This window comes from Erigeron canadensis, chromosome 1, assembly GCF_010389155.1.
Source record: "Erigeron canadensis isolate Cc75 chromosome 1, C_canadensis_v1, whole genome shotgun sequence".
Taxonomy (NCBI): domain Eukaryota; kingdom Viridiplantae; phylum Streptophyta; class Magnoliopsida; order Asterales; family Asteraceae; genus Erigeron; species Erigeron canadensis.
Window position 1 is genome coordinate 10765 of NC_057761.1, and position 24137 is coordinate 34901.

General features: G+C 35.1%; 2 protein-coding genes across 6 annotated transcripts; one reads left to right on the forward strand and one right to left on the reverse strand.

Moving 5' to 3' along the window:
• Window positions 1-1607: 1607 nt before the first annotated feature.
• Window positions 1608-13706, reverse strand: LOC122597209 (protein HIGH CHLOROPHYLL FLUORESCENCE PHENOTYPE 173, chloroplastic-like). 3 transcript variants are annotated; one of them, XM_043769834.1, is made up of 13 exons: window positions 13107-13699; window positions 12802-13014; window positions 12513-12717; window positions 10315-10390; window positions 10070-10205; window positions 9855-9959; window positions 7836-7916; window positions 6937-7026; window positions 6796-6861; window positions 2348-2404; window positions 2186-2263; window positions 2062-2109; window positions 1608-1827 (listed from the first exon to the last, which is right to left on the reverse strand). In XM_043769834.1, exons 1-13 carry the CDS (start codon window positions 13638-13640, stop codon window positions 1756-1758), a joined length of 1761 nt encoding a protein of 586 aa, XP_043625769.1. In that variant the 5' UTR covers window positions 13641-13699; the 3' UTR covers window positions 1608-1755. The 3 variants fall into 3 exon arrangements, with proteins under 3 accessions (XP_043625769.1, XP_043625775.1, XP_043625782.1); XM_043769840.1 differs by lacking the exon at window positions 7836-7916 and having other exon boundaries at window positions 13107-13701; XM_043769847.1 differs by lacking the exons at window positions 1608-1827; window positions 2062-2109; window positions 2186-2263; window positions 2348-2404; window positions 6796-6861 and adding an exon at window positions 7143-7215 and having other exon boundaries at window positions 6938-7026; window positions 13107-13706.
• A 1077-nt stretch (window positions 13707-14783) lies between these two features.
• On the forward strand, window positions 14784-20749 carry LOC122605683. 3 transcript variants are annotated; one of them, XM_043778638.1, is made up of 6 exons: window positions 14784-15046; window positions 15971-16127; window positions 16230-16493; window positions 18584-18665; window positions 19574-19770; window positions 20434-20749. In XM_043778638.1, the coding sequence occupies exons 1-6, from the start codon at window positions 14823-14825 to the stop codon at window positions 20704-20706; spliced, it is 1197 nt and encodes a 398-aa protein (XP_043634573.1). In that variant the 5' UTR covers window positions 14784-14822; the 3' UTR covers window positions 20707-20749. The 3 variants fall into 3 exon arrangements, with proteins under 3 accessions (XP_043634573.1, XP_043634581.1, XP_043634587.1); XM_043778646.1 differs by having other exon boundaries at window positions 19574-19677; XM_043778652.1 differs by having other exon boundaries at window positions 19574-19681; window positions 20434-20556.
• Window positions 20750-24137: the final 3388 nt, after the last annotated feature.

The window sequence follows — 24137 nt, forward strand, 5'->3', positions numbered from 1 at the left end:
TTATGTAGGTTAAACAATGATGATGTCAGCATCCCTTCAGCTCCTAGTACTCAGCAGGACCTAACCTATACAGATCCAGGAGAAGAGGAGGATGTAGAGTCAGATACAGGAGGAAATGCCCAGTTCATGAAGTTAGATGGATAGACTAGCTTGATATATATTGCTATGTTTTAGGTTGCTAGTCTTAGATTCAGTTAATAGATTCATGTATTTTTGATTATTTTGGGTGATCTGGGCCTGTCCAGTCACTCAGTTGGTTCATTTCCTGCATCACGGGTCTCCTTTATTTACTATAGGGGGCCCATGAGGGCATTTATTTTGTACTCTTTTATTTTCGTTAATGTATTCCTAGGCTAGTCCTTTAATCAAAAAAAAAAACCCTAAACCCTAAAATGGATTGTCTAATCCTTGTAATGCATTTTTGACTTGTCTCTACTTAATTTCAATGTCGTGTTGTGCTTAGTAAGTAACCCACGTGATTCCATTTTACATACACAAAAAGGTCCGGAAACACCATCCCCCTTTGCTACTGCTGCTCAAGAAGCTGTTTTCCGTTATCATGGTGGTAAACTTGATAATATTGCAGTTGTCATTTCATTGTCACTGTCTCATGGCTCTTAACAGATGAGTAAGTTTTTATCTTTTTCATTTTCGGTTCCTTTCTCTTTTTTGAAACTTTTTTGTCATAGGGAGCAATAGTTTTTTGAACTGATGATTCTAAACTTCTGATTTTCCAAAGAGTCATTCTACTATGATGCTGGGTATTTATTATATTGTTTCTTATTCCCATTGCAAATATGTTAACTGTTAGTTCCTTTGAATGTTTATCGTATTTTTCTTATTCTCATATGAAATCTATGTTTGCCCTATTAAGTAGAAAAATGTGGCTGATACATCAGGGTTGTGGTTAAGAAGCTAACCGTAGTATAAAGCTGAGGTCTATTCATCAAGTCTTTCTTTTGTGTCGGGTTTTGTTTATATGCTTTGGTATATAGGAATAGGAATCGAATAGAAAATGTATCTGGTACACATTAAATTAAAATATTTTGCAATCCAACCCGTCTCATAGGAATAAAGTTGTTAAGTAGCGACCTGCTGCTCTAGAATTTGTAAATATGGAATGGGTTGTGACTAAGAAGTTAGTAGTTGTAGCATTGAATAGAATGCGGCTGACAGATTATAAAGCTCAAGTATGTTCACTTTTTCTTTGTTGATGTCTGGGTTTTTGCTTGAATGCTTTTTTGTATAGGATTTGAATAATTCATTTTCTCCATCACTCTTTTTCTCAAACTATATTTCACACCGACTCTCCCTCAAACTCCGAGGCAGGTGCTGTTTTCCCCCATGCGTTCTACCCCTGCTACGTCTCACACTTTTATTACACTAATCTATGGAATATCAACCACTGTTTAAAAATGTTGTTAACAATCAATATCAACAATTGTAAGAGACCCACAAAGGTAAGGTTCCTTGTACATTGCTATCGAGGTTCAGGATTTGTCAATAAATGTAAGTGCTTGTTTCTAAGTTTAGAAATGTGCTTATAAAACCTTAGTCTCCAAGTTTTATTAGTTTCTTCCAAGTCTTTCGTGTATAATACCTCCAAATTTTCTTCCAAACCAGCCTTTTATATTCGTTCTTGTCGTATATTAAGTCCAAGCCTTACAAGTGGTAAAAGAGGTATGTAATTCCATTCCATGTACAAAAGAAGAGGGGAGGGGGGGGGGGTCAAACAAGATCATTCCATGGGACGATTTATGTGTTCTTCTCCAAAGCTGATAATGCTGGCGTTAGGTAGTTATTTGCTTTGTCGGGTAGATGTGCCACCTACACAGAAACACAAATAAGCATAATTTTCTTTCTTGGTAATTATGAACTCATGACTCATACAACCTGAGACTTTTACACTTTTAATTTTTAAACATGTATTCTCCACATCTAACAGGGTTGTACTTGAATAGGACTATGAAGTCAAAATAGTTTCTTTAAACTTAAAATGTCACATAGACGAAAAACTTTTTGATCATGAAAAATTATAACTACTGATGTTACATGTCTTACCAGCTCATACAACTCCTTCCCTGGCTCAGCAACATATTCATAGCATACCTGTTCATTCACATGATCAGGGGTTGAATTATGCAACAAAGACATCTAGGATGAAAGTAAACAATATGCTACTGACATCAAAGCTCTTGTTCCTTGCAGTTGAGTCATGCAACGCTTTTACGCAGATATCAGCCACATCAGCACAGCTGATCCCCTACAAGAAGTAGCCCTGATGCTAAGCTTGGGTAGGTTGTCAATACTTATAATGAACTAATTGATTATCCATCAGTATTCCTACCTGAGATATCCTGTTTCCCTGATCAAAAATGAGAGCTCGTTGTCCTCCAGGTTCTTCCTAATAAACCCAATACCACAAGCAAATTAAACGGCCAAAGCATATCATAGACAGGATGAAACTAAATATGATTATGGTAGTTAAAGCTATTGGTGAAATAAAGGTTAAACATGGTAAAAGTATCAAAGCTACTATGTTTCTTTTTTGGTGGACGGAGAAACTATATATATCTGAAGTAGCAAAACATATGAAGCAAGCAAATATAAAAACACGTATTGGAGGTGAATTTTGTCGTTTCACACTATTCATCGATCACACTTCTATAATAATTTTCATCTTAATGGTTATTTTAATATTGCTATTTTAACGCATACTTTTATACATTTTTATCTTGCTGTGGTTGCTATCTCACGAACCTGATGGAAAACTAAATCCAACCAAAAAATTTGGGGCAAACGAATTATGCAAATTGGGTTCAGGTCAAACAAGGTATGGGGTAGTGAATTAGGTATATATAGAACTTATTGATATTGCTCAAATCGGGATCAAGTCAAACGGATGATGTTGGTTGAAGTTGGAATATGTACCACTTGACATGCCAATCTCACTGCCAATGTAGATATAATTATATAAATGAGAAAGTCAAGGTGCCAAGTGCTTGCCAAGTTAGAGGTATCTATTAATAAGGCAGGGATCTTAATTTATTTAGGCATTGAGTCGGTTTATTTCGGTTCTTTGAACTCATTAAGAGTTTGCTGGAACTCAAATCCAGTTTGAGTTGCTGAAACTTGAATTTAGTTGATTATCTATTTTAAAAGAAAAGGTAAGTGAGCGGGAACCCCTTAGTCCCGTGAAGAAATTTTTTCTTTATGTCTAAGAACCCTGCAATCCTGACTGCCGGTGAGTACTGTCCCAAGACCCACAGGATAATAGGCAAGAAATCCGTCTGTGACTAAGATTTGAACCTATGCTTAAGTCTTTCCCCAGTGGGCCCTATAGGTGGCCAGCTCACCTAAGTGAGTTAATTTACAATTATCGTTTCTTTTGAGTCATCTGTTGTGTTCTTTCTATTGTCTTATTTAAATTCTGTTTAGTACATATCAAGTAACTTTGCCACCTGTGGTTTTGTGGGTTACGAAAACACTTGCAGCAACACCACACTACTGATGCTACATGGGAGAAAATTAACCAGACTCTTGAATCCAGGGAACAGTGCAAGGCAACAGAATGAGCTGGTAGCATTATTTAAGGCCGGTTTTTAGTGGCGACGATGTGTCTAATTGGAACTTCAAAGAGCATAACAAAATTGATGTTAGTGCTGGTGTTCGAAACATGGAAGAGTCTGAAGGTACACAATCAACGGAATCAGAAGAAAGTAGCAAGGAGCCCTTGGAAGAAACCACAAGGGTTTTAAAACTGGTTGCGGTGGAAGATATAAGTGAAGATTGTGGTAATCTAGGAGATGTTCGTGGTAGCTGTAATATCCCGAATCTATAATGTTTGACTTTTGACCTTAAGTTAGTCAACCTTAAATACTGTTAAGTTATGTGTTTTAAATAAATTATGTGATTAATATGTATGTGATCAATGAAAGTTAAATAAAGAAGTAAAGTTATGTAAGTTGAGTGTTTGGTAGGTTAATACGTATTCTAAGCCCAGGGGTTAAGTGACAAGTAGGCTTCCCTAATTGCCATTCTACAAAATTTACATCTGTGTAACCTCAAAGCCGGCCTTTCCCTCTCAAAGCAAATCCCCTTCAAATCCCTTCATTTCTTGGTGTTTCAATCAAGTTTTTGTTAAGCATCTGGATCCTTGAGTTCATCCACAGTTAATATAGATATTCTTTTGATTTATGATATTGTGAGTCATTTATGTGAATTCAATCTGGGTTAAATCACAAAACATTTATTGATTTCGTGTTATTCGGGTGATCAATTGAGTGATTTATGTTTGTAATGAGTGAAGGATTCAATTGGTGGATTAAAGTCATCAATTGTATCATAAAAAAGGTTAACTTTATGTCTCCGGGTAGGGCTAAGGGTTTGGGATCTAATGACGTTTAGAGCAAGTTTTAAATTAGGTTTCTTGACCGAACCCTGATAGGCACACATGTGATTCATGCGACGCATATTTTGAATTTTCAAATGCAGATCAACGCATGAAATTCTCTGACTTTGAAAAACATGAAATATGCGATATTTCCTTCATGCAGAGCATATTTTTGTATGTCTTATTCTATGTAGTCAATTTCGGTGGTATACCAGTGGTATTTCAATTTTCGGTCCTCCACTGGTCCAAATTTCTGCCCAAAATTTTGGTACCAAGATTTTCGGGTGAAATTTACCGAAATCTCACCGAATATGGTCAAATTTCGGTCCAAGATTCAGTGGTATTTCGGTGGTATACCAGTTTTTCAGGTTTTATTTAGTTTTTTATTTTTGTCCAAACTTAAAATACAACATAAGAAACACTAATTTTTGCAAGTATTAACACTAATCTATCAAGTATTGACACTTTTAAGCTTGACTTTTGGTATTTTGATTAAGTATTTAATTGATATAACAGTATAACTGTGATTTTTTTGGTATATATATAATTATATATAATATTTACCATGATATTAAAATTACATAAAAAAAAAACCACCGAAATTATCCATATTTCATATACCAGTCACTTAGCAGCGCTGTAAGTTAGTAGTTAGTTACAACTCATTGTAGGTTGTACCAAGTTAAGATAACATCTTTCATCACCTGAGGGTACAACAAATCAGTTTTTATAAGTTAAAAACCCCCAAATAAATGTAATAAATGCTTGAATGTTTATGGGAATGTATGGGAGGTTGCTATGGGTTATATATGATTACTATTGATGATGAATGGTATGTATGCATGATATGAAGGTATGATGAAACGTACATGTTATGAAATGATAAAATGTTTGTTATATGATTTTTTGCATGGCTTGAACACCTAGTCAATAGACACGTGAATAGGAATGTCATCACACTAGCACGAAGGCCCTGAAGTAAAGAATGCTATATGTGATTAGTTTGCGTTAAGCTTAACCCATGTTTGTTCCAAAGAGCTAGTGTGTACGTGGTCACGTAGTTTGGGAATAATGATACTTCTCGTTATATACTTACGTTTCAGTATTATGTGTGGATTAACTAACCAACAATGCATAAAGGCATAAACAGTTTACTCAGTTGGAATGACAATGTATTTCCTTAACGATGTCGATGGACTAGCGTATGGTTTACCCATTATGTCAAGTGTGCAAACTCCATGTAACGTCTATGATTGCATATACAGAAACCCCACATCCCTAAGAAAGTGGCATAAGTCACTTAGCCTACGTCTAGGCAAAGTAATAAAGTAAAGAAAGATAAGTAAGTAAACTTTAGATATTATGTTTAGCCATTTGTTTTGACTACTTCATTTACGACTTATGTTGCATTTAATAATGTTGGCATTTGTATTGGTGCTAAACTTCGATTATCTTTTATTATTGTGATGGTAGTATGGTACGATTTAGTAACACCATTTTATTGTAAGGTACCACCCGTTACGGATGGAGCATATTTTATATGATTGTTTTTCCACAAAGTTAGACGCTATTAGGCAAAGTTTTCAAAAATCTAGGTTTTTAAACGACAGGTGTTATAGTAGCCCCGTTAGCAGAACAAATATGATTTTGTGCGATTAGCAAAGGCGTCGGAAGAGAAGTTGATTATGAGGATGAATATCCATGGGATCCTGGAATTACTTTAGAAGCGTGAGTAAAAATGTAAGACAAGTGTGGGTGCGACAAGTTTATGATCGCAACTTCTAATACTGTTTTTTTTGGGATTTTAGGTTGGTTTGACAAGCATATAAACTCTCATGTGGTCATTCTAAACAAAAATGTAAGACAACTATATAAACCTTCTTGGTGATTAAGCAAGTAGGCGTTGGATAGTAGTGAATTTGGTGTTTCAATCCAAGTGTCTATCAAAATTCGATCTAGAAAGTATAAAACCTAAACATTCTAGTCCTACACGCATTGCTAATATTGGTTTCTTTCAGGCAATATTCTGTTGAGTTTTCTTCATTAATAACAATTTAGGATTTTGTCATTTAATTTGTTTCCTGGTATAGCATTTTATTTATGTATTGATACCTTACACCTTGATCAATAGAAAATACTGAGATATAGATATTCATTCTCTCTCTATTCACATAACCAACCTAGAATTGTCAGCCCGAACTGCTACTTTGTTTCTTATATTGTTTAAACTGGTATAAAGGATAATATGCCATCCCTACTCTCTTCCCATTCCATATGAAAGAACCCATAAAATAAAAGACAATTTGATAATGACTTGAGTGATTGGTCAGATTGGAACTAGCTTATACTCCAAAAATGCACCACCAAACTCATTAATACTAGATAAACGGTGATGAACTCACCATCAACGGACCAGGACGAATTATAGTGTACCCAAGGCCTGATCTTCTCAGTGAATCCTCTCCGGCCTATAACGAACTCAACTTACAAGTAAGTTAGCACAACACAATACGAACATAACAATATACCAAATAATAACAGACCTTCTTGGCTCTCAAAACCTGCTCCCTTCTGCTACTTTCAATTCCCGACCCTGTACACGAGACTAAGATGAAGTCTGTTTCTTGTCCCGTCTGCAATACAGGTTATTATCCAAATTAAAAAACCCGAATGAATAACTTACAAGATAGGGATGTCTGATGGAAACCTATCACAAAACAAATTTGCATGATCATAAAGAAAATAAGACCTGAATGGCTTTATTTTATGTAAACACTGTACGAACATGGACAAAACTCGTTGCCTTGCCAATTCCCGATAACCTACTTACGAGAGGTAAGATGGACTTATTCAATTAATTCAAGGATAATATTCTCAATTTCACATAATCCTACACTTATGGGTATTAAAAAATCAAATCAACAATAAACCCTAGCTACCATGGGCGAGGTGGGACAAACAAAATGTGTGTCTAGTTCCGAATGCAACTCTCTATCTAATTGTTACAAAAGTACTGGTTATAGCAAAAAAAAAAATTTCTCTAAATGCCTAGAGTTGTGAATATTAACAAAACATAATGCGGGATATGATGATAAATCTTCAAAATTTCACAACCCCACGGGATCCAAAATCATAGAATAACTTCTTGAAGTTCGTTTGTGAAAAATTTGAAAGGAGGATAACACTCGCATAAAGGTGGAGGTCCGAGGTCAAAGGTTCAAATCTAGGAGCCCCCCTTACAAAGGAGTGTTACCTGGTTTGTGGAAAGGGTGCAGCGGGCTAAAACTTGTGCATTAGAGACCCACAAAAGGAGGAGTAAATAACATGGTCTAAAGAAAAAGACATACCAATGAAATATATGGATATGATAAGAAATGGAAAAGGGGAAGACCCAGCTCTTTTAGAGAAATAAGAGCTTAGAGAAACTTCAAGAACTACTTACAGGTAATGCTTTTATATATTCCAATATCATTTGGAAGCTTCTCATGTCCTGGTTCGTTCCAACAGGTCCTTCAGCAGGTCTCTGTCAAAAAGAAAAGATAACTAGACCATCAGTATTCGTAGCATAATCTCAGTTCATCCAAACGATTTGATCACTATGATTCTAATTTTACCCTGAACTTTCTTAATTATAATTCCAATATTAAACATTCATCTAGTTAAGGAAAATTAAAAAAGAAGTTAATATCTAAAACATCATATCCAAAATGAAAATATTTAGGGGATGTGATGCGGGCCCAAGTATTGAAGAGAAGACTATGATATATTTAGAAGCCCAAGATAGAGCTTCTAAAGGTGCCTCACTAAAATGGGCATAACTTTTGCTACAGGACTTCGTTTTGACGTGCTATCCGTCAAAACGACTGTTTATACCAAACAACAGAATATATTCTCTTTCTAGATACTCATTCTCTTTCCCATTATTTTCATTCTCTATTACAAATCTGTTCTCTAATCTCTATGATTCCCTCCTACTAAACATCCCCCTAGGGTTTGTGTGAAAGAAGTATTTATATACGACATATACATAAAGATTATAAACGAACATATACAAACAAATGTTTATAAACGTTCACAAAAAGATTATCAAATGAACATATACAAACGAACGAGAACCTTATTCATGTTGTTCATTTAACTAAACAAACGAATTTTTGTGTTCATGTTCGTTCATTTAACTAAATGAAAGAACGCAGAACGAACTTCCCGCTCAACGGTACATGGACTGTTCGTTGAAGGTTCAGTTTGTTTACAGCCCTACAAGGCACATGGTTTTAGTGGGCTTCGCATGGATATCAAAAAACCCCAATAGTGCTTTCAGACCTAGAAGCACCCAAATCTACACTTTTCCCCAAAGTTTCATGGTATGAAAAAAATTTATACCGTTGTTGTAGCTACAAATCACCCATCACCTTCGTTATTATAGATGGCGATTATTACACTAAGTCTCCATTCCTCAAGACCTCAACGTGCTTATCAAGGTCTTGCTGAAAAGGTTTGTCAACAAACTTGGCCATTTCCTATACACCACAACACCTTTAACTAAAGACTACTTAGAAGAAGGATGATTCTAATAGAGGAACAATAGTACTAAATTGATCTTTAGCGTGTTAGGAATCAGATTCAGCAAAAGTAATAACAAGTATAGAACACGAGAATATAATGTGGTATCTCACACCATGTATGTCAACTGATCTACGACTACAACTAGGGATTTTTATTGCTCGGTACAAAATTACAATGCAAAGGCTAGGATATATATATATATATAGATAATAGTCTAGAGTTTCTTGTTTGGTGAGTAAGGAAACCTACTATGGGCCCCTAAACACTTAGCTAAAACCGGCCCTAGGCTAATAAGCCTAAGGCCTTAACAAAACCCGACAATCTCCCACTTGAAGGCCTTGCGAGAAAACAAGTCACCAATCAAGCACGCAACAATCCAAGTCTTCATAAATCGTAATCCTAAAACACACGGAACATTGGAACAAAAGTACAGGTTTAGCTCAACAAAGAAGCCAAACTTCAAACCATAGTACACCTAGTTGCAACGGATCCCACTCATGAGTAAACAGAGGGCCCCGTTGGAGCCTCATATCGCTCCAACATGCTCACAGGAGACCCCGACTTTACATCCTCAATCCTAACTAATTCTCGTAGACTCGAACCATTAGATATAGGGACTCTCAAAGGAACACTCTCCAATAATCGTAAACTAATGGTAGACATACATTTTCATTTGTCTAACTAACTTCATCAAGTAAAAATCTTAGAGATAAGCGGTTGCAAGCGTTGTGATTTGTGATATATGTGAACATCATATAAACGCATGCATATCTTAACTCCTTATTACCATCATAACTTTTGAATTCATATACCAAATGTAAGAATGAGATAACTTTTATAATATGTAGGATATCATGGCTTTTATGAGTCATCTGACATTGAATGGAAAATAAACCTGTCTTCTAGGTTCGAAGCGTATGGTCAGGGTGTGTATATGGAATGGATCCAATGGTGGATCAGCGGGATTCACTGCCCGAAACGAACTAAACGGTACTCTTACCTGGCAAGACAAACCCACATGTGAAAAGCAAAAAAGTTTAAAAACGTTGTTAATTGGTCTTGAACCCTAACATAGAATTCATACTAGTGAAGGATAAAAAAAAAACTCACCCTGCAAAACCCTACTTTTGTACTAATTCTAGAAAAGTACAGATTGCTCTGGCTTGTGTCTGCTGAAGAAGCGGACTCAACAATTAAGACATATGACCTTCCATTCCCTCCTATAGAAAGCACGAGACCTTCATACCTGAAGTTGGAAGACTAGATTTACAAATGCAACAGTACAAAATTTGGAAGATATATATTATGCAAATAGAATCTAGTAAGAGGCCCGGACCCAGCTATTTAAGAACTACCTGTCCAATGTGCTGCCAAGAGGAAGTGATAGTTTAGTTGACAGTTCCACATATCCTCCACGTGTAAAAACATAACCTGTTTATATTGTAAAATGTTAGGGTTGCGAACAAACTGCTGAATACTTATAACATCAATCGTTTATATGCGGAAAACATATATACTCAGCTAGAAAATGTTATGGGCCTAAAGTACCATTTAAAACAGACGAGCTATGTAAAGTGAACGTCACATTTTAAAGAGAGAAATATTATACAGAGGATCCATAGATAGAGATAAATATATAGTTGTAGGTTACTATGTGGCGTGTGTGAAGCACTAATAGGCAGCTTAAATGTTACTAAAATAGAGTGTCTATAGGAAAACATATAGCTTAACGATTTCTTTTCCTATAGACATTGTATGCTAGTGTTAAACAAGTTGTATGATAGTTATTGTCAGTGTTAACTAAGTTATATGTTAAAACTAAGTTGTATGTTAATATTAACATACAACTTATAATAGTTATTGTCAATGTTAACTAAGTTATGTGTTAATACTAACTTGTATGTTAATATTAACATATAGCTTAGGTTTTTTTTTTTTTGAAGGTGAATTTTGCTGGAAACTTCGTGTCCGATTCGACAACGGAAGGTCTAGCATAAGTTGTGTTAATCAGGTCCGCGCTAAATAGCTCCCTCGAACTCTCGAAGTAGAAATGTGATATGATCCCACATCGGCCAAGTATGGGATTGGTTGGTGGTTTATAAGCCTAGGTGTCCCCTCCTCCTTTGAGCTAGCTCTTGGGAGTGAGTTCTACACCTAGCTTAGGGCATGATGCGAGCCTATTATGGGATGGGTTCGCATCAAAATGCCTATTTCAAATACCTGATGGGGGAAAAAACCCCTACTAATCCACCCAAAGGCACGACAATTGATAGGGGTAAGCCCTGCCCCTTAGACTTAAACCTGAATATACCTAAGCCAATTCCTCATAAAGGGACTTAATTCCAATGTCCTCCTCAAGGCTTGAACACAATACCTCATGCAAGGGGATGACCTTTCAACCATTGAGCTAAAACTCAAGGACAACATACAGCTTAGTTAACACATACATTTTAGTGTATGTTACTAACATTTAAGGAGTACTCACACACACCTTAACTATTGCTACATACATCTTCGGAAAATCTACACTTCACTGAATAAGAAACTTCGCACCATAACCTCCCCCTATATGCAAGGTTTCTTATTATGAAGTGTAGATTTTCCTAAGATGTATGTAGCAATAGTTAAGGTGTGTATATGGATATATATGGGAAAAGTGAGTGTGGGGTTGTCACACACCTAAGTTGGGTGAAAAACCTCTCACATATTAATATTTTAATATTAATAAATAAATGATGGGTCCCCTGATTTTTATGGAATAAAAAATCAAGATGTGAGAGGTTTTTCACCCAAGTTGGGTGTGGGACAACCCCACCTTCACTTCCCCTATATATATATATATATATGTGGAAAATAATGAATATGGTGTTGTCATACACCCAACTTGGGTGAAAAACTCCTTATACTATTTTATTTTATTTTTGTATGGGGCCTCCATGATTTTATGTGTTAAAGAAATTAGTATGCGACAGGTTGTTCAACCAAGTTGAGTCTAAGACAACACTATATTCACTTCTCGATATAATATACATACGTGTGTGTGTATGAGCTTTTCTTATAAAAATCAATTTACACCTCCTTTTTTAACAACTTAATCACACAACCACTTTCTTTCCAACCAAATTAACAAAATACCCTATATCACAATGAACTGTCAAACCATTAACAATAACCAACTTTTTGGAATAGATATCAATGGAAATATATCACTTTTTCACCTAACTATAAAGTCTCTGTTTAACTAAAAAAATTCTCAAAATTTATAATAAACTTTTTTTTCAAACAAATAATAATATCTTTTTTTTTTTGTCTTTCAATGATAGTATAAAAAATGTATCAAACCAATATAATAAAGGCAACACTAATAAAAGTTAACGAATAAGTATATAAAAATATCATCTCACGAAATTAAGGATTTATAGACACTACATAGTACTTTATACATAAACAAAATCTTCAATAGTACTTACTAACCATTCAGATGTTTATAAATTGTTGCAATACACTCTCTACACAGAGCTAAAAGGCTAGCATATTTTCAGAATTAACTAACCTGAGAAAATTGCATCTCCACTCTCGCTGAACTCAAATTTAGCATCCATTCCTCCGTCATATTTAGCAGCAACTGCATCCTGAAAATAAGTGCCCTTGCGAACCTCCCATCCGTTCAAGGAATCTGCAGACTTGAACTTTGCAAGTGTAAGTTTGCTTTTGCTGCTTTTTCCAGCTCGCAACTGAGCTAGCTTATTGTTGTAGTCCTGAAACAAGGGCGTGTGTGTGTAAATGAATGAATGAATAAATAAGAGAGGTTATTTGTGTGGTAATGTGAGGAAAATGTGAACCTGGAAGGCTTTGCTGAGGTTGTATACACCCTGATAATCAACTCTGTTGAGATCCACAGTTATAGATGATCTAGCAGTGGCACAATAGATAATCTTGTTGCAGCCTTGTACAGCAACTCTAAGGGTGGCAGGATCCCCGACATCACCGATCACAATCTTAACAGAAGTTGGAAGCATGTCCACAACATCTTGTTCTGCATTCCTTACTAGAGCCTAACAGATCATTATGACTATAAGGTCAACTGTAATTGATTAATTGATTGATGAGATGAAATAGCATTGAAGAAGAAGAAGAAGAAAACAACCTTGACAGAGTATCCCCTGAGCATAAGCTTGCGTACAACAATACGACCAACACGGCTGGTAGCACCGACAACGAGAACAGTAGTGTTCTGAGCCCCAGGGATTGCAAATTCGCACATAGGGCCCCCTTGCTGAATAAGAAGAATATCGTCGTTGGTAAGGGTGGTTCTAGAGATTTGCCCCAATTCTGAAAACTTGCGCCATGCCTCGTCGAATAATTGCCTGGACCGTCTTCCTAATCCAACAGGATTTGCATCAACAAGCCTCTTCTTGATAACAGAGACTGACATCTGATTTTCATCATCATCCTCATCATCAATCTGTTGCTGTTTTTTGTTTTTATCGTTATCATTTCCAAGAGGATCAGGCGACGATGAGGAGGAGGAAGCCACTAGGCGTCGTCGCCGTCTTCTTCTTCTTTGGGGAGGAGGATTATAATAATAACAATAATACGAAGACGAAGAAGCACTACTCCCGCAGAAATTGAAACGTCCACCACCAACTGTTGCTGTGGAGGTCAGTGCAGCAGTTGTCATTTTTCTCTTATTTTTCTATTAAAAGGAAAAAAAAAAATTTAATTTTCCCAGTAATGAAATGAAATTAACAAGAACACTCCCTCCCTCTTCCATTCGTCCATTTGCAACAGCCGCCAGGTCAGCTGATCCCACCCCCAATCACCCATACACAAACTCCAGCCACAAAATACATTCGTCCAACAATTTGCCACGTAGACTAGATATGCTTTATGCTTAACGATATAAATAAAATTATTATTTTATAAAATTTAAAACATTAATTTAATGAAAATAAAATATACCGAGTATGATGATAACTAAATAAAAACGACATTACTTTAAACATACTTATTTGAAAATTAAAATATTTTTGAATACTAAAATATTTCAAAACACATTGTGAGATTGAGTTTCAAACAAATTTTAGTTTTCAAATAATTATATCCTTACTTATATAAGCATTACGCTAATTCATAAAGACAACTTTGCTTATAAAAACATTATGTTTCTAAATAATAATAAGGAGTAAAACATTATGTGGGTTTAGTTTTATTTTTTTATACTTCTTTATAAAAGAAACTGACCCTCCTTAAACTTTTAAAAATTTATTATGTCTAATTTATCTTCCATCTTAATATATTCATATTTTCATTTTTTACCGAGTGGGTAAAATACGTTTACAAAAGTTTACTTTATTTAAATTTTCTTTGTTCGTAAAATATTTTTTATCTTTGTTATTGTTAAAAACTATCATACATATAAAAAGTTCCGATTAAGTATTTAATTTAAAATTAACATTGTCACAACATCTCAAACGTTGTCTATTTTTGTCGCTGTAACTTGTGGGTACTCATCATCTAGTACTAAAATGCTTATTCTATAGCTAGATTGGTGCTCGCGTGTTGTTGCGGTAACATTAAAAAAACGATAGTTAAATGTGATGATGATAGATAAGGAAGAAGATGGTCGGGGTGTCGGTGATGATGTACACGGTCACACTGGAAAGTGATAGTATAATAGAAAGTGAGATAAAAAAAAATGTAGTGTGAAAGTGAAAGTGTGTTATTTATTTTAAAGTTAAGAGCAATTTAGAGATATTGTAAAAAGTGTTTTTTTTTTAAGTTTCGACCTAATTCTCGGTTTATAGATAAGGATGGATGGGGATGACGATAAGACCGAAAGGGGGTGGGTTTATTAAATTAGATGGAGATGGAGAGTATATGGTGGTTAAGGGGAGGATGGATGATTAGTTACAGTGTTGCTGTGGTAACACTCGTATCTGTGTGGCACTTGCTTAAATTAATTATTCAAATCATACCATCATACTCCTCCTTCTCAAGATTATGGAACTCCCCTTCCGCTTCCGCTTCTGCTGCCCAATCCAACCATCCCGTTCATACTACCACTAATACTAATAATAATAATAGGTGAGGTTTCTCTTTTATTTTATTTTATTGATATTAATTATTGATTGGATCGGATGTATCTTTATTCATTCATTCCATTTCCAAGGAAAGGGATCTATTTATTGATTGTAAAGGGAAGGAACTCAACCTACAACTCTTTTCATTTAGAATCAAACCATCGATCTTATACTTACCGATTTTGCTCAAAGCTAACTTCACTTCAAGTGTACGAAAATGCTTTTTTTTACATATCATGTGTAAATAAATAATTGGTGTACTGATGTTGGTGTACGTATCCTATTGAAAGCCATTTACATTTGGATATGTGTGCTGATGTTCAAACCATTAGGCATAATTGATTCTGAAATAGTTGGTTATGAGTTGAGTTGCCTCAGTGTGGGGTGCAGCTATCTGAATTACCTTATAAAGCTTTGACCTTCTTATTTTTTCAAAAAGAACTTACTACCCAAATTACCGGTCTCTTTTATTTGTTAATATAATATTCCTACTTAATATACCTATAATACTCTAATGAAATTATTTACAAAATACATCTCTCGAACCCTTATAATAACTACAATATCTTCTTTTACATCAATTATTTTTATATTAAAGATCACGCCATTATCAACACCGACACCACCACCCGTCGCCGCCGCCACCACCACCACTCGCCGCCACTACCATCACCGCACCGCTACATCACGTGGGCATATGACTAGTATTCATATATATATTAATATATATATATATATATAGGAGAAAGATAAATGTAGTACACATGATATATATATATATACACACACCCCTTCATACATACACATACATGATACATACATAAACAAGAAAGAAAGAATTAAAGAAAGAACCCCTAGAAGAATGAGGATGACATGATAAGAAGAAAGGGTTTCACTTTTCTATCTGTTTGTATATTTCTGCCTGCAGAATAATGATATCTTCATCACATAATGGAGGGCTCATTACTGATTTTGATCTTAAACTTCTCATGGATAATTTGGAAGATGATGCCGACACCTGGGAGACTGTTGTTGAAAGAAGAAATAATTCACTCTCTTACTCTGTAAAGTGTTGCAAACCCAAGGTAGCCCGGCCTCCACTCTCTTACTACTTACCTGGTGTCTCATTGATTCTTGTCTCTGTTCAGTGGATGATACCGATCAATTAATTGATTAATTGCGTGCAGGATGGTGGTCCCCTCAAGTATTTGAGTACAACAATCTTTAACTTTTGCTCTTCTGAGACACTTAGAGACTTTTACATGGCTAATTTTTATAGAATGGAGTGGGACAAGACCTTGATTGACCATCGGCAGTTGCAGGTGGATGAGAATAGTGGTACTGAAATTGGCCGTACAATTAAAAAATTCCCCCTTTTGACTCCTAGGGAATACATTCTAGCATGGAGGCTATGGGAAGGAAGAGATCAAACCTATTATTGTTACAGTAAGGTATTCAATGCGTATGTGTGTGTTTGTGTGTGTGTATATTTCCTTGGTATGTTTTCCCATTTTCTGAGTTTTAATGTGTGTGTTAATGGACCTGATTTTCTTGTTCGTTAGCGATTAGGGTTTCGAATGCAGGGTACATAGATTTCATGAGTTATAAAGAAAGAATACCATTTTTTCCTATATTGGGAAAGGGTATGGCCCTCCAAAAAAATATTTAAAGTTTTACATTTGTAAAAAATACTATGCACATGATAGACCTCACTTCGTTACCAATCCACAGATCAAAGATACTATCTGATAGAGGACCAAACCAAAAGTTAATACCAAGGTTTTTGTATAAATAGTGATATTGATTATGTCTATAAAAGGGTTACTATAGAATGCATTTATTGGAGAAGCGGGTTGCACATAGGTACCATGTAGAGCACATAGGCACCATGTAGAACTAATCTTTTTTCAATCAATGCGTACATGTTTCCCTTTAAGATAAGGACATGGTAAAAAGAGAATTATAGGAGTCGGCAACGACTTTATAAAGATATCGTCAATCTAATATGAGAGAAGGTGCATTGATAACTATACATGAAGACTACCTGTTGGTGCCCATTGGTAAGGTCTTTGATCTTGGGAGGGTCCACGTGGGTTCGAGTCTCATTTCCAACAATTGTAAGCTAGGCAAGTTAAGCTATGTAAGCTAGACTTTCGTATCTGGGCTCGGTAGAATTTGTGTGTTGTTCACAAGTGGACCATGAGACAAAAACCAAATAGATTGCAACTCCATTTGTGGAAGACCCACCCAACCAAACCGAATCAATAGGAACATGCTAAGCACTTAGGCCATGCATACGCCTCAGCCATTCAGAATTGCAGAGGTCTATCATTATTGATATGATTTATTGCTTAGGATTTCTATTGAGTCTATCGGGCGAGTCATTTTACCACTCGAAAGCAAATCATTGGGAGAGAAGGTTACCTTTCATAGGCTGTTGGACCGCTTAGTAAGATATTTACCAGTTAAAGGCAAATCAAATTGGCATCTAAGCAGTTTCCTGTACAAGGTTGGGGAACTCGTGACTTGGGATCAGATCGGCGAGGGGGGATGTCAGGATCTGAAAACGTGGGATCAGATCAGCGAGAAATCGGATTGGGTTTTTTATATATTAAAATAATAATCTATAAAATTATATGTACGAAACTTTAAACTTAAACAGTATTATTTAGAAACATCAAAATAATACTTCAAAGTTCAAGTTTAATCATTTAGAAACGTAAACTTGAACCAATCTAGGATTTTATTTGAAGTTGATTACAAAAAAAAATGTTGACACGAGTTTTGAGCTGATTCGGCTGATTTTAGTTGGACGATTGTTGACCGAGTCGCTGAATTAAAACAAGGTTGAATTGAGTTTTGATCCGTTGACCGATTTATAGTCGGATCCCGTTGAATCGAATCCTCGTACCCCCAATCCCTAATTATCGGCCGATCCGGCCGATTATCACAACCCTGATCCTGTGAATGAGAAAATTGGGCAATTGTTAAAAGCTTGTAATTATGAGCCAGAAGGGCAGCGAACTGGACAACTAGGACACTGGGGGTTGGAGCGCTGCCAGACTGCCAGAGGCGATGTGACACATGCCAACAATTATCGTCCTCGCCGTTTGTCACACATCACACTTATAGAGGCATTATAAGAAAGAACGGATACATGTTATTTTGTGAAAAAGGGGACGAAAGAAGTGTTATTGAGGTGCCTGGTTGTTTTAATATACAAATGGGTCTGGATTAGATAAATATTAATATGTCACCAAACGAAATGACAGTGATAGCAAGCGGGTGGAATTCTACGAACATCTGACACGTGTATATTTTTTGTATATTTCTTTGATAGCACAACTCTTTATATAGGAAATGAGTAAGGTTGATTATTATTCTTGATTAGATCCATTGTTTAGGGTTCGCATTGACTTTGTTAGGAGATTAAACCGTTAACCATTATTACTTGTTTTTTAGTCATTTAAAATCATCGAGTCCTAATACATTATTATTTTCAATGTTATCTCTTCTTTGATAATTTATCCCATGTTGTCAGGAATGTGACCATCCTTTAGCTCCAACACAAAAGAAGTATGTACGGGTTAGCCTTTTCAGGTCTGGTTGGAGAATCAAGGCAGGCAAGTTTCTAAGTTACCCTTTATATTGCCTTTTTGGATCATAGCCAGTTATTTAGCTTCCATCTCTTTTTCCAGATTTGTTTTTTTCGTGTGTCGATTGGACTATTTATCTTTCTCTCAAGTAGATAATGTTCTATCCATCTGAGAACGTTGAGTCACAGAGTGACTTTCGTTAGTTGTAGACAATATGATGATTTGCTTTATACGTGTTTCAAGGCCCAACAATAGGTTACCCTTTTTCATATACTTTTTCCTTCTCATTTTGTGCATGTTAAGGTGCTGTGTAAGTGTTTTTGTTTCAACATTAGCTTAAAGTATTTGTGTTGTACACAAACTAGATGAAGTGTATATATTAAAACCCGTACAAGCAATTTGCCAAGTTTTTATGTGTTACAGACTTACAGAACACCTTTTAATATCTATATTTTTTTAATGTGTAATTGGTACAATAGGTCACCTAAGCTCAATGAATACATCTTGCAAAATGTTGATGAAAGGTTTTGGAAAATGTTGATGAAAGGTTATGTACCAAGAGATCTTCACGCTACAACACATTAATCAGTATATGCATTTTTTTTTGTCAACATGCACACAGTTATAAATGGGTATATTTGTCAGCATGCATGCAACACGCTTATGTATCATGACACCTAAAAATGTGGAGAAACCGGCTAAAACTTCATTTATTTGAAGTGTTGTTTATCTACATCTTTTCTTCACACTTTCTGATCTCGATGCTTTTAAGTGGGGATCTTTTCTCTTGAATTTCAATGCTAAACTTTCAATAGTTAATTGTTGTATATATCTACATGAATAACAGACTTCTTAACCATCTAACATCATTAAAGTTTCTTTTGCTTGCTGTAGATTATTTTGGTTTTTTCCTGTTCTTCTATATTCTGCTGCAGTACCTGGAGGAAATTCATGTCAGATCAAAATGGTTCACCAAGAAGATGCTGGCTTGAATGTTGAAATGGCAAAAGTTATCTTTGCCAAAGGCATATGGAGCTATGTATGTAAGATGGATAATGCTCTTCGAATGTATTCTGCCATAAAACGTCTTCAACTGACTTCAACTATTAGTGCAATCACACTCGTGCAGAAGGTGAATATTCTTTTTTAAATGACTTGTAAATGTGGTTTAGGGGTTGTTTGGGGTTGCATCTGCAACCTATTATTAAAGCTGCAGATAATCACTGTAAGTGTTTGGATGAAGTAGTCTGATTCTGATCATCTGATTAGTGTAGGGTCAAGTAATCAGTTTTTGATAATCAGGTTGAGAATAGCTTATCCGCAACCAATATGTCAGTTTTGGTATATCACATTATGTCCCAAGGTAATTATAATTTGTCTAACACGTGGGGCATGCTCGGGATTGCTTATCTAAACTCCATCTATGTAGAGGTTTTCAAAACGTAACACTTTGGAATAACCAACTCCGGCCTGTTTAGATAGATAGCACTGCTTATTTCACTCACAAAAATAAGCTAAGTAATGCCAAACACGCCCAAAAGTCAGATATATAATTTCAATAGAGAGTTCCGAAGACCCCCACAAAAGCTAGTTATCTAAGATCAATGAGGAAATGCATCCAATGATCCAAACACTATCTCCTGCGTCCTCTATGGTTACACCGCTGATTATTTTGATAAGGATCATTCCGTAATCCATATGGTAAAAACAGTTTCAAGATGCAATGAAAAACACGTATTATACCATTTCAAACGTGAGGGGTCTATTCAAATAATTGTTCATTTTATTGATGTAGGTACCACTTCCATTGGAATCCACGAGCAACATTGATGCCATAGCTCATTCAGAAGTCTCTTATGATTGGAGTGAGAAAGAAATATCACGAAAGTCTTCAAAGAAATTGTTAGTGAATGGGTTGATCCTTGCTGGTGGCGTGATTTGTCTGGCTCGTGGACACACCAACTTCAGTGCGAAGGTAGCCATGTCATACGCACTAAGTAAGTTGACAAAGCGGCACAGAAGTAAAGACCCTTCTAATAGGTTTTTAAATTTTGTTATGTATTTTTAAATTTTTCATAAATTTTTAAAAGTTTTTTAATAGGTTTTTAACATTTTGTTCCCTTTTAGATTTATTTTTCATAAGTTTTTTAAGTTTGCCCCCCTTAGAAAATTTTTTCTGATACCACCTTTGGTTGCATGCCACGGTTAAATATAAAAACCGAATGGAAAATGAATAGGCAGAAACATATAAATATAAAAACCGAATGGAAAATGAATAGGTCAGAAACATATGAAGTGATGAGGTCCATTATTATCAATATATATAGTGTAGTACAGTATATATCAATATATGGTATTAATTTGTTATTATCTCACTTAATCAATTTCATGAATGCACTAATTAAGCAATTAATTACGTAGCCAATTCATTCTCGATCGATCAGTAACTAAAAAGTAGCCAACATGTTCGTAAAAGACAAAAGAGAAAGGAGCAGATATCTACCAATAAACATGATTGAGATGTTTTTAAAACGACGATACGTGGTGTAATCTTTTATCGACACGTGTCCTTTTAATTTATTTATTTTATTAAATTAGTATTTTTAGTTGTATATAGATTCAATTTTCTTATTAAACATGAAATTAAACTCTAACTAAAAAAAAAGGTAATTTGATGGGAACCCTTCTGATCCCATGTACCATGTGGTACTCACTAATCCTCCAGCTAGGCTAGTGCCTAGGTAATCCCTTGAATATCTCAAATTTGCCTTTAGTGATCAGTAACTAAAAAGTAGCCAGCATGTTCGTAAAAGTCAAAAGAGAAAGGAGCAGATATCTACCAATAAACATGATTGAGATGTTTTTAAAACAACGATACGTGGTGTAATCTTTTATCGACACGTGTCCTTTTAATTTATTTATTTTATTAAATTAGTATTTTTAGTTGTATATAGATTCAATTTTCTTATTAAACATGAATTAAACTCTAACTAAAAAAAAAGGTAATTTGATGGGAACCCTTCTGATCCCATGTACCATGTGGTACTCACTAATCCCCCAGCAAGACTCAAACCCAGGACCTCTCCTAGAAAGTGGCGACTGGTGGCCACTAAGCTATTACCTAGTGATTATTAAACTCCAACTTTGGGCTTATAGATAAAAACTTATTATAATCTTATATATTTGATTAATCGTGTTCTCATTAATATTTCTTTTTCTTTCTCATTTCTTCAATTCTTATTGCTTATATTAATATATAGTAATAAGTTATTAACATAAAGGTTTAAAAAATTTGAGTTTACGATTCGAATCACAAGGCTATTTGCCTTCATCCATTATGCTTCCAAGTTTTGGGTTATATAACTATTATCAAACAAATCACAAAGCACGCAACGGAAGACACGATCTATGTAGTTTAATTAATTAACCAAGATAGAAAACGTGTACCTTAGATTGGAGAGAATAAAACAAGAAACCTTAATAAGAAGGTTTGAATTAAACCTCTCTACGATTGCACACACAACATTAGAATGTATGTATGTTAGTACTTGATCACAAACTTCACAACCCTTTGTATAATTTCCTTCATTCGAAAACCCATTAGTCGAAATCTATAAAAGTCGACCAAACCAAAATCCCATAAATAATTTCAAGCATTAATTATGTACATGGATTTCGAATTGTTACAAACCAAACAATTAAAATCCTTTTTGATTGTATCTTACGACCGAACAAAAGAAGGAAGAGAAGAGGATATTTTCTTGTGTTCATTGGAATGAATAAACCCTATAGAATTAACCCACTATATATAGGGAATAATTAGGGTTTAATTACCTTGGAAAACAAGTCAAATCAAGGCTTAAAAGACCCTTGATAGAACCGGCCCCCAATAGGAAAATTAGGGTCCAAACACTAATTTCCTATTTTCACATTTAATCCTCCTCTTTAATTAATTAAATACAATTAACCCTTTAACTTATTTAAATTAATCATTTAGTGATCAAACTAATTAATATATTACTTTAATATATTAATTAATAATATAAATTACATTCATGTTGAGGTGTGACCCCGTAGGCTTAAATACTTTTCGGACATACGTTCAATTTACGTGATCATATTCTAACACCAAGTTCCGAGTTTGATTTGATTGTAAAAATTCAAGGTAAATTCAAAACTCTAACTAAACATGTATTATATTTATCATTACTGTTTATTATAATATAGCTTCAATGATAGGTTTACTTTAAGCATAATTTATTTCATACTCACGAATAAGGTTATGTGTCATATTCGAATTTCTTTATGACACAATCTATATAGCTACCGTACATCGTACGGGTATTAGGACTAGTGTGTGTATATATATATATGGAACAAGGTGAAAAATTAATTAAGCATCTCACAAATAATGAAATGATATAAATGAAGGAATTAGTTATCGACAGTACAAGGGAAGGTGACGTGTTGGAGTGTTTGGAGGGGTTTTCAATTGAGAATCAAAAGTAGTAGTAGTGGTGGTGGTGGTGGCCGGATGGTTAATAATAAGCAGCTGATCTGGTTGCGGTTGTTGTTGTTGTTCGTATAAGAAGAATGATGATGTTGAAGATGAAGATTTGAGGAGAGTTGTTGGACGTTGCTGCTGGTGGTGGTTTTTCTTATTATGATGATTGTGATCATGAGTCATCAGCTTTAAGATGTTTTCAAAGAGAGGGACATCACATGGTATCTTGAGGATTCCCTCTTGTTGGAAACCCTAAACCCCTAAACCCCTAAGCCCTAAGCCCTAAACCCTAAACAAAAAAACACATGAAAACACATGTGAATGATAAAACACGACCAAACAAAAAAAAAAAGGAAGAACCAGAAAATCCTAGCTAGTCAAGCATAATTCTATAGTCTATATAGGAATGTTAACATCATATTCATACCTAAACAAGACAACTTGCAACTCTCCTAGGGCCTAGAGAGAGTCTCCAAAAACATACAAACTCTTAAGGCAGAAAGATACAGAAAATTGCATTAGCTAGTAAGATCACACATGTTAAACCAAAACAAACATTCAACTTCATGACGAACAATAAACAACTTGGAGCACAAACTATGATTAAAAAGTTACGAATGCCTAGATGCAACTAGTTAAACAACCTGTATTTCTCCCTGTCTCGCACTCAAACAAATGCTGGTCCACCTAACCCAGCCATATATGCCTAATATGAACAACGAAGAAAAAACAAGATTAATATCATCAACCATTTTTAAAACAGATCTTAGCATACAATTTTAAACAAGACTTATCAAATAGCCAATTAAACAACTAGTAAACACATGAAACACGTACAAGAAATCTGGTTATAGGCCAAGTATGACTCAATGGGGGCAGTTGATCCCTGTAAGCACAGGAACTCCCACGAGCAGGTACTCGCTACCACACAGGAAGGAAAGAAACTTACAGAGTACTCCTCAACCTTATCACTTGAAGAGAAAACACTTGCAGCG

Excerpts from the sequence above, each read along its gene's own strand:
- LOC122597209 (XM_043769834.1), bottom strand. The coding sequence starts at position 13,640 with ATGACAACTGCTGCACTGACCTCCACAGCAACAGTTGGTGGTGGACGT. Across the intron at positions 13,015-13,106 it reads TCAGGGGATACTCTGTCAAG|GCTCTAGTAAGGAATGCAGA; the intron begins GTTGTTTTCTTC and ends ATGATCTGTTAG. Across the intron at positions 2,405-6,795 it reads TTCGTCCTGGTCCGTTGATG|GAAGAACCTGGAGGACAACG; the intron begins GTGAGTTCATCA and ends TGGGTTTATTAG.
- LOC122605683 (XM_043778638.1), top strand. The coding sequence starts at position 14,823 with ATGGAGATGGAGAGTATATGGTGGTTAAGGGGAGGATGGATGATTAGT. Across the intron at positions 16,128-16,229 it reads TAAAGTGTTGCAAACCCAAG|GATGGTGGTCCCCTCAAGTA; the intron begins GTAGCCCGGCCT and ends AATTGCGTGCAG. Across the intron at positions 16,494-18,583 it reads CCTATTATTGTTACAGTAAG|GAATGTGACCATCCTTTAGC; the intron begins GTATTCAATGCG and ends CCATGTTGTCAG.